The sequence below is a fragment of the Cucurbita moschata genome, unplaced genomic scaffold, assembly GCF_002738365.1.
Source record: "Cucurbita moschata cultivar Rifu unplaced genomic scaffold, Cmos_1.0 Cmo_Scf00005, whole genome shotgun sequence".
NCBI classification, from domain to species: domain Eukaryota; kingdom Viridiplantae; phylum Streptophyta; class Magnoliopsida; order Cucurbitales; family Cucurbitaceae; genus Cucurbita; species Cucurbita moschata.
In genome coordinates this window covers 4,662,272-4,672,054 of record NW_019268521.1, presented here as the reverse complement: position 1 = coordinate 4,672,054, position 9,783 = coordinate 4,662,272, and the positions used below count along the sequence as shown (strand labels likewise).

The following is a 9,783-nucleotide window of genomic DNA, read 5'->3' as shown; positions in this document are numbered from 1 at the left end:
CCCCCACCTCTCTCTCTCTCTCTCTGTTTTGGATCTATCAAGGTGCTGTTCTACGAAAATGTCGCATGGAGATCGATTGGCGACAAGATCGAGTCCCGGTTTTGTGGCGTGGCTACTGAGTTCGATGACGAAGTGCCTTAGCTCCTTCTCTCAAATCTCTCTTATAGTGGATTTGATTTCGTCGTCGCTCCTCTGGTAAGCATTCTTCCATTTCTCTTTTCGACATTTACTGCTGCAAATGATGTTTAGACCTCAACTGACTGAGAAATGTCGTTCGATGAGTGTTATTTTCTTATGCGTTTGCACGTAGTTCGCATTTTTATCTCCGTATCCAAGAATAGCGTTCTTTGTCTGTTTGTTTGAAAGTGAACGGAGTACGATAGTTAGATTTTTATTTCGTTGTTGTTTTGCACTGTTTCTTGTTATTACGGTGGCTAATTAGCCAGTCACACACCGGCTATGTAGCTGTATGTTCTGTGTGAATGGTCAGTAAGCTCACCTAAATCAACGTCGTTTGACAGCCGATCTAGTGAAGGAAGATCGTGTAGCTTCACTTCAAGGCTGTCAAAGTACATTTCTCAAACCATGTCGAAGAGTACGGCTGGATGTACAGTAATAATCTGGTTAAAAAATATAAGAACGATAAGAATATTTGATATTTCATTAGAGGATCGCTAATTATTTTCGTATTTGATGCCATTTCCTTGATTCTTATATTCGTTTACTTCTATTTAATGGAATGACTCGGCTGGTTCAAGTTTGAAACCTTTATGAAATTTCTGGAGCAATAACATTTGTCATCTGCATGCTTATAAGCCATGCAACACCTGAGTTTGTAGATATTTAGATTTTACTGTACTGTTAGATCTATTTGAAAATGATCCATCCATCAATATAGTTTGTTTGATTCTCCATATTTGCAGAGTACTAATGGTGGCCAATTAGCTAGTCACACATCAGCTCATAGCTGTATTTTTTTTGTGTGTGAATGGTCAGTAAGCTCACCGAAAACAATATTTATTAATTGTCCGTGCAGTGAATATGGACCATGTAATCTTCACACTTGGACTGTTAAATACATTTTGATGAGTGGATATTAACAAATCGTTGGGATGACTGGTTACTCTTAACTTATAGATATGTATTTGATCAACATTTGTGAGGATATTTTGAATTTAGAACTTCCTAAAACTGTTATTTGGTAAATATTGCTTCAAATGGATCCATCCTATCGGCCAAGCTTGATACAAAAAGAGAACGGTGGTTCCGGTGTTCTTCCATTTGCTGGATCACGTTGTTGGTAGTCTTTTGAAAACTTATTATTCGATTGCTTGACTGCTTTCTTGTTTATTACACTTATTGTAGCATGCAGTGAGTATATTTTGTAATGTTTTATTTATTGTTAGTATTTTTTATGTCCCAGGTAAAATTAGTTCTTGAATTGACTTAGATTCTGAAGATGAGTATTTGGTAGTCTTATGAAAACATATTATTCTAGTTTTGACAGTGCAATTCCTTTTTTTACTGATAAGTTAGCCCCAAAATGAATTTATACTTTTGTTTCATCTTTCAACTATACGCCTAGCGGTATCTTCATCATCTCGGTCTCCATTCTTTGTTAACTCTCTCAACTTTGAAAGCATTTAATGGTTTTTTAGCTGTCTAGTTTCTCTCCATCTTAACAGTTAAGAGCTGATTTACTGCAGGCATGTCTTCTTCCAGCATCTAAGGGAACATCATATGCTATTTATGCTAGACGTGTTCGGGCCTTAATAATATGCAGGTGCCACTCTTGTTTATCATTAAATGATCAGTACTTTTCTTAATTCTGTATGTTTTTTTTTTTTTACCATTGTATTAGAACTCTTCTAATTGATATTTTTCTGAAGTTGTGGCTCAGGATACCTCTAGTGAAAGTTGATGATGATTCTACAAATGTGAAGTCTGATCACTTGGTGAGTGTAAGCATCTTTGAATTTTCCTTTCATCTCTCTCTTGATGCCATTTGAATTCGTACAACATTAGAGTTTCCTTTCATCTCTCTCTTTGATTTATTATGATGTTCATGTAAACACTGCTAATACCATCCATTTGCTGCACAGGTTGATTCTTGGGATTTGTGGAACACATTTCGTCTGGCTTTGCGAGCACCACTATCAGTTATCAATTGTACTTGACATTTTGTATGTTCTCATACCTGAGTTGAGTTAGTTACTATCTATCTTATATCTTATGATGTTGAAATTGGTATTTTCTGTTCATTAGGAGTACGTTGCCTTCACCAAATGCGCGCTTGGACGATGGATTGAGGAGTCTGTCAAAGCGGCCATATTTAGTACCCCCATGTAATTATATTGGTCATTTTCTCAAGATCAAACAGATATCTGAAGTTGATTACTGGATTTTGATAAGGCACTTCTTGGACTGTCGTCGAAGCGGCACATGAAGTTGATTACCGGATTTTTCAACCATCATTCCATTCAGGTATCTGATTTCATTCCATTTAATTTGTTTCCAATTTATAGCAGTTTACAAGAACAATATAGCATTTTACACTCGTTTGCAACAATTGCGTAATGAGGAATAATTAGTTTTTGATTATCCATTGCTGGCTGCATATAGTCTATCAACTAACATTGATCATCTGTGTTCCCTTCAGGTAGTTTTATCTGGGAAACCATTTCCCAACGTTTCAAGGGGATGTTGTGCAGATTCGCTTACTGACTGGCCTGTAAAGAGCAGAAAAGAATCTTTAAGAGTAGATTTCTCATGAATATAATTTCATATTGAATCTTTAGGAGTAGATTTCTCATTAATATAATTCCATATTAGTACTCTATTTGTGGCAACTCTTCCTCATACTTTCTTTCCCTTCCTCATTTTGTGATAAAATATTTTCGTTTTTAAAAAATCAATGACTTAGATGTTTAAAACTTTTTATAACCAAAAAAATGAACTATAATGTAGACCATAATTTTTATATTTTATCTGGTTCGATGACAACGTTTTCTATCCTGTGATTAAAATAAAATTAAGGCACTGAAATAATTATTACTATACAAACTTTAAAGTTAGGGACAGATATAAGTGGCGAAAAAATCTACTTTTGGGAAACTAAAGCGTAAAATGAAATTTTAATTGCTTCATTTTTAATCTCTTGTTTTTTGTTTTTTGAACTTTCTTTTTAGTGTGATTTTCAATTTTCAATGTTTGAATTCTTAAGATAAATTTTAAAAACAAGCTTAAATGGTGTTTATATAAGCTTAGTTTTAAAAAATCAAGCGCAATTTTTAAAGATAGAAAACAAAATCCAGTTTTTTGAAAAAGAAAAGAAAAAAAAATCCAGTTAATCTTAAAAAATGAAATGGACTTGATTCTTCTTAGCATGTTTAAAAAATAAACAAATTTCAAACAAACTGATAATCGAAAAAAAAAAAATGAAATTAGAAAGTGAATATAAACGTAGAGAGAGAAGAGCCGTTCATGAAAAGGAAATAGATGTGACTGGTACTAACCTTGATGTGCACCCTACCAGATGGCCATAATAATGAAGTCCGCACACTCACTGGTGTCCTATCAGAAGACAGCATTATTCTTCCGAATTACCTTAAGCTTAGCATTCCTACAGCGCCGATTCAACCTCTCTTCTTCTATAGATCAGTCATCTCCTTCGGTTTTCGGGATTATGATATCCAGAAATGTTTGCTTCACAACCCTACCCTCCAAACTGTGGAAAGAAATGATATGTATACACAGGGCCGCGTCTTCTAATACCTTCAGTCAATCATCAACAGCAATCCTCAGAGCTTGGAATATCCTTCTATTTCCATTAAATTTTACACCACATATTCATACCAAAGTAAGAAAATGATCTTTTAACTTATTTCAAGCAAGTCCTTATGTAATTTATTGACACGTTAGCCTTCAATTGAACAAAGATGAAATGATATGAGATTACAAAGGTCGCGGGGTGAAAAGAAAAGGACCTCAAATTCATAAAGACACAATCATGATTGATATGACAAGGAACAATAATAAACAAAGACCGATGTGGCTCAGACGCAAAAAAAGAAGAAGAAACAAAATCAATGAAGGCATGACTCAAAGAACGAGCAGTGCTTACCTTTTCAGCCCAAAGTGGATTTTCGGATAAGAAGATCAACTAATTCACTGGAGAAATGCAGTCCACCCCCCTGTGATCGAGCTTTTACGATCTTATTCTGGAGTGAATACCAGTTACTTTATTCTCCATAAACCCGCAAGATATACCCCACTTCTATTTCCGGCCACCTGTTAAGAATGTCCTCTGCTTTTAGACTTGCCTGGCATAATCCTGTTTCAATCAGCAGGGAAGCGACATAAATAATTAAGTCGTTAATTTCTACAGAAGACCATGAACGAGCCGCATTTTTCAACTGCCCGAAGAAAATTCAATAATAAACGCTACATGTACACCCCACCCCCCCAAATGCCTTTTCCCCCCTCCTTTTTGAGAATGGGTGGTGGCCTTGTGGGATTGGGAAGGACTGTACCGTTACATCCATCCATAAAGAGAACAAAGGACCAGTTAGAAAGAAAATCAGTAATGCGGTCCAATAAACAGTTACAGAAATAATCATCGGTAACTCAATATACCAAAGCAATAAGCGTGTAACAGTAAAAGCACTTCTAATTCAGCATGCGCAGAATGAAATAAAATAAGCGCACGCGTACAAACAAGCAACTGACTATTATACGTCTCACGCACACCCAAACATGACACTGACAACATAAGGTATCATCGTTTTACGTTTTTGTAAGAAAATTTGCCCGCATGGATGAATCAGTTTAACTACAAAGGAAAAACGTAAAGAATAGCTTATAGTTGCTTCGGTAAGTAACAGTATATCAACCATAAACAATGGAATAGCTAGACACGGAACTCATACATTATCTACTAATTTATTAAACCAGTTTGTACCTGAGGATCCATTCGCATATCAAGAGGTTCATCACCAATGACACTAATTCCCCGTCCACCGAAGCAGCCTGGAAAATTGCCAAATTTCAGGCTGTTAAAAGATTACATTCTATGCGAGAAATTAAGTCTCATAAACTCTATGGGATGAATCAATGAGGTATCATGGAAAGATAGCTTTGTTAACTGTTATCATGATTTTCCCTGTAAAGAAAATGGACCGTACTACTCATACATTGGATCCCAACTGTAATATTAAATAACAGTAACTTGGCATTCTACAATTATTTCTATATATTTTATGTTGTTCACTCTGTTTTTGCCTTGTATTTCCATTAGCACCTTACATGTACTAGCATACCGGTTTACTCTCTCCACTATTTTAATAGAACTGTACCTTGAACCTCATCACAGACTGAGCTAAATATTTAAAAATCTGTGCATTCTCTTTGATTTACCTGCATGGATGACATTCCCAAATACATCAAAATTCCGTCAACTCCAGGATCTAAAGGTTTCTCGTCTGAGTCAGCCAGTAGCGATTTCATGTATTTAAAGTTCTTCAGAACTATGAATGCATTCAAATCAGAATCCTCGCTGAAGAAAGCACTAATCCGATCTTCGGCCTTATGAAGTGCAATTGGACGACTTCCATTCTCAAGTAAAATTTCAACTCTGGATGTGCTAGAATTATCTGTTTTCCAGGACACGAAATCAGAATTGAACATCATGAAAAAGAAAAATCATCTCGGACAGAAAATGCTAAGGGAGCGAATACAGCCACAGAAAAGAGCAGTTATCAAAGTGCGTTGTGTCAAAAGCCGCACTCATTCCAAATTCTCATGCAACAACATCAAAGGAACGACACAGGATGAGAGACTGCAAGTTAATCCAGAATTTCGCAGGCGAAACAGTAGTAAAGAAAGAAGCACGTAGATACGATCGATCGCTACTATGGCCAAATGTAGCTCCACATAGAACACAATGCAGAATTCAATATACAAATCAGCGCACATTATACTGCTCATTGATTGTAAATTTTGATAGGAATTTGGATGAGCATCTAATCCGGCTGCAGATATACACGAATAATAATATATTTCAGAAAATTTGACGAGAAGGCACGGAACTACTCGAGAAATACAATCATAAAACGCATTCCAATAATAATTGTTAACCAAAAATGCACCGAATCAATCATTAACGACGAAAGGACAAGAAGGCAAACATGTTAAGACAGAGACTAACAGCTAAGGAATGTTCACCTGCACCGACGGTGCAATCTACAAAGGAGCATAGCGGCCTTCCGGAAGAAGCAGAGAATACGTCCAATACTTCCGAAAGCGTCACCGGGATGTGAGCAGCAGTGTCGCCGAACTGGACAGCGATCTCATCAAACTCCTTGGTGGAGCGAGTCCTTTTCTCCTTCACCAAAGCTAAGTTCGAAGATAAAAGAAGAAGACTCCGATGATTTCGAAACAGAGGTATTCGCCTTAAGATCCTTGGATTTCTTCTGCTTCTCCTTCTTTACCTTACTTGAAATCAGTAGCGGTAGAAATGGAACAGCACCGGAAGATTCTCGGCAGTGAAGCAGTAGAGATGAAGACCAAATGCTGTAAACAGAGAAAAAGAAAACAACGAGAGCTTCGCCATTGATGATCTAAAAGCCATTTCCAACAGCTCCGATAAGATCAGAAGATCAGAAAATGAGATTGTTAGAGCCATGAAGTGGTGAAATCCGGAAGTTCAAAGGGAGAGTTCGCCATGGTCAGAAAATGGAGGGAAATGGAGAGATTCAAACTTTTGAGCCCTAATTGCCCAATTGGTCTGTCTTGTCCTCGTTTTATACCCGCCAAAATAAAATAAAATAAATAATAGAAATAAAAAATAAAAAAAATGAATTGACCTTTTTCTCCTTCCTTAGAGGATAGAGTTTAAGATGTACTTACCTTACACTTGGAGGATAACTTTGTCATAAAGTGGGGGAAAGACAAGGGATATTTTGGTATTTTCACAAATATTTTTAGATTGAAGTGCTTAATTTCGATTTTTTTAATAAAACACTTAAATCAAATTTAAAAAAATGAAAATTGATTTTTGAATGTTTATTTGTGAATTCTCTAAAATATTAATATTATATATAAAATTTTCTAAAAAAGTAATTTTGAAAAATAAAAAAAATATTATAAATAAAAGGCAATTAAACAAATAATAATAATAAATGACTCAGGATTTTCATTCATCCTACATTCCCTTTTATTTAATAAATACAACCTACATAATAATTAATTATATTCATTAACTTTCATTGATTGGTTAGATTTAATTAATTAATTAATTAATCAACATGAGTAAGAGTTTCCAAATAAAGCAATTATTGTGTTATGTTCAAAATCATAGCATTTTATATTAATACTTCTATCATTATTCATTTTTTAACTAATCAAACTAACTAAACTAATCATATTTAATTTCATAAAATTGATCGACTTTGACGTTTTCAATGATTTGAATAATATAATATTAAAATTTTTAACTTAAATTAAAACCGATAAACAAATAATATACACATTTTTGTACTGGTTATACAAGAGGAGATTTCGAACCTCTAACCTAATGGTTAATAACATGAACAACATGGAGAGAGAATTTCGAACCTCGGACCGATTTCGAAGGGGACTTTGAGCCTCTGATCTTGTAACGACCTAGATCCACCGCTATCAGAGCTAGACACCGGACGATGTGTCAGCCTTCTCGCTGTTTCTTGAAGGGGGTAGACATGAGACGGTGTGCCAGTAAGAACGCTGGCCCCACAGGGAGGTGGATTTAGGGGCGGTCCCACATCGATTGGAGGACGGAAAGAGTGTCAACGAGGACGCTAGGCCTCGAAGGGGGTGGATTGTGATGTTTCACATTGGTTGAGGAGGAGAACAAACCACCATTTATAAGAGTGTGGAGACACGTTTTAAAGCCTTGAGGGGAAGCCCGAAAGGGAAAGCTTAAAAAGGACAATATCTGCCAGCAAGATTTGGGCCGTTACAAACCCAATGGTTAATAATATGCGTTTCAATGGTCCAAACTAACCCACACCAAAATCAAGTTCAAGATTGAAGAGCACAACTAATGAACTTAGAAGCTCAAAGATTAGGTGTTAATGAACTGTATTCCAATGGTTTAGAACATGGAGGAGAAAAAAAGTAGCATTGAAAGAGGCCATGGGGAGGTAGTTTGTGTGTGAAAGATATTAATTAAGCTATGGAAGAAAAATGGAGAGGGAGACATGGCGGCTTTGATGGGTTTGTTTGACCTCATCAACTCCCCAAATTCTATTAAAAATCTCAATGCCTTCCTCTTCTTCTCCCTCAATTGTCAAAATCTCCTTCCTCATCAAACAGGGAACCAGAAGAAGAGCAAGAAACTGGAAAGAGAGAGAGAGAGGCAGAGAGAGAGGCAGAGAGAGAGGCGGAGAGAGAGGAAGAGGGCGAAAAAGGCATACCTTAAGCAGCAACTGTAGTTCAGAAATTGCTTTTTTCTGATCTTTTGGTGTTACTTTTTTCACAGGGTTTTGACTGTCCACTTTATTCCTTTTCATCATAATCTCATCTCTTTTTCTTCTTTCTTCAATTATTCCAATTACATCACAAAAACACACATAAAACCTTGCTTTCATCATTCGTTTCCAGCTTTGGCCGCTCCATTTCTTCCCCTTTTTGAATGTTTTATAATATTCTCACCTTCCCCGCCCACCTTTTTCCTCACAAAACAACCTGTAGTTCTTCTCCTTCTCTTCAATTCCTCTTGCTTTTCTAAGATTCCTGAATTTCTCTCTATTCTGCGATTTATCGCAACAGATAAGGAGTTCTGAATTCGATTTATTACCTGTAAGTTGCAACAATGGATGATGATAAACAGCACCAGTCACAGCCGATGTCCTCGCCGTCGCCGCCTGGAGAAGAGTCAGCGAAGAGACAAGAAGGAGTCAATTCAGAAACTAAATCAAAATCTGCAGTTCGGTGCAAGAACACCTTCTTTGGCAGACATAGAATCTCAGCGGCCATAACCAGACTCCAAAACGAAATCAATATCATCGAGGTGATCGCTATTTCGTTTACGATTCACAGATTTACCTTAATCGAACAATAAAATCCGTATCTCCAGCCACGATTATTTTCCCTCTGAGATTAGATACGATGATTTACCGTAATAATGCAGGAAGAACTGCGACAGCTTGAGAGCATAGGCGAATCCTCCACCGTTTGCGAAGAGTAAGCAAATAAATCAATTCCTTAGGGTTTCGAAAAATTCCTAATCCTTTAGAATCATCGTCTCCACTAATTTCTTCTCCTGTTTACGCACAGCCTCGTCTCCAGCGTCGTAGCGATTCCAGATCCTCTGCTTCCAGAGTAAGATTAAATCACCGTCAACACTAATTATCGATCTTCAAATAAAACGACAATTTCTTCTCCTAATCAACAACGAATGATTCATCGTATACAGAACAATCGGTCCAACGGACGTCAACTGGGACCAGTGGTTCCGAGGAGCTCACGGCGGTCGCAACCACAGACGGTGGATCTGATTCCGAACACAGAGAGAGATCCATTTTTGGGATCGCCGTTGATTTACAGGGGTTTGAGATCAACTAGTCCTGATCGATTGCAGCCATAACCAGAATGTGGAGAAGAAGAAGAGAAGAGAAGACTTGGAAATTGAAACGACGACGTCGCAATCGCACCGTGTGTAAAAGTTTTCGGGTACATTTAGTTTTTTTTTTTTTTTTTTTTTTTTTTTTTTTTTTTTTTTTTTTTTTTTTTTTTTTTTTTTTT

The 9,783-nt window shown here is 36.6% G+C and overlaps 2 protein-coding genes and 1 pseudogene across 6 annotated transcripts; 2 read left to right on the top strand and 1 right to left on the bottom strand.

The window, feature by feature from the left end:
- The first annotated feature begins 8 nt into the window (after positions 1 to 8).
- Positions 9 to 2,801, top strand: LOC111443683. Of its 5 annotated transcripts, none has more exons than XR_002710551.1 (6): positions 9 to 195; positions 1,707 to 1,783; positions 1,901 to 1,955; positions 2,103 to 2,183; positions 2,266 to 2,484; positions 2,660 to 2,801. XR_002710551.1 is itself a non-coding variant. In XM_023081611.1 (5 exons), the coding sequence occupies exons 2-5, from the start codon at positions 1,778 to 1,780 to the stop codon at positions 2,444 to 2,446; spliced, it is 306 nt and encodes a 101-aa protein (XP_022937379.1). In that variant the 5' UTR covers positions 9 to 195; positions 1,707 to 1,777; the 3' UTR covers positions 2,447 to 2,474. The 5 variants fall into 5 exon arrangements, 1 of the variants encoding a protein (XP_022937379.1); XR_002710552.1 differs by having other exon boundaries at positions 1,901 to 1,959; XR_002710549.1 differs by having other exon boundaries at positions 1,890 to 1,955.
- Positions 2,802 to 3,859: 1,058 nt separating this feature from the next.
- Positions 3,860 to 7,058, bottom strand: LOC111443678 (annotated as a pseudogene).
- A 1,559-nt stretch (positions 7,059 to 8,617) lies between these two features.
- On the top strand, positions 8,618 to 9,721 carry LOC111443682 (guanine nucleotide-binding protein subunit gamma 2-like). Its single transcript, XM_023081610.1, has 4 exons — positions 8,618 to 9,049; positions 9,170 to 9,222; positions 9,316 to 9,360; positions 9,455 to 9,721. The coding sequence occupies exons 1-4, from the start codon at positions 8,852 to 8,854 to the stop codon at positions 9,534 to 9,536; spliced, it is 378 nt and encodes a 125-aa protein (XP_022937378.1). The 5' UTR covers positions 8,618 to 8,851; the 3' UTR covers positions 9,537 to 9,721.
- The last annotated feature ends 62 nt before the right edge of the window (positions 9,722 to 9,783 follow it).

What these genes read in the sequence shown, in the direction of transcription:
- LOC111443683 (XM_023081611.1), top strand. An exon ending in ATGTGAAGTCTGATCACTTG is followed by an intron (nt 1,956 to 2,102) that starts GTGAGTGTAAGC and finishes TTTGCTGCACAG; the next exon opens with GTTGATTCTTGGGATTTGTG. An exon ending in TCTGGCTTTGCGAGCACCAC is followed by an intron (nt 2,155 to 2,264) that starts TATCAGTTATCA and finishes TTCTGTTCATTA; the next exon opens with GGAGTACGTTGCCTTCACCA.
- LOC111443682 (XM_023081610.1), top strand. Translation starts at nt 8,852, where the DNA reads ATGGATGATGATAAACAGCACCAGTCACAGCCGATGTCCTCGCCGTCG. An exon ending in TCCTCCACCGTTTGCGAAGA is followed by an intron (nt 9,223 to 9,315) that starts GTAAGCAAATAA and finishes GTTTACGCACAG; the next exon opens with CCTCGTCTCCAGCGTCGTAG. An exon ending in CCAGATCCTCTGCTTCCAGA is followed by an intron (nt 9,361 to 9,454) that starts GTAAGATTAAAT and finishes CATCGTATACAG; the next exon opens with AACAATCGGTCCAACGGACG.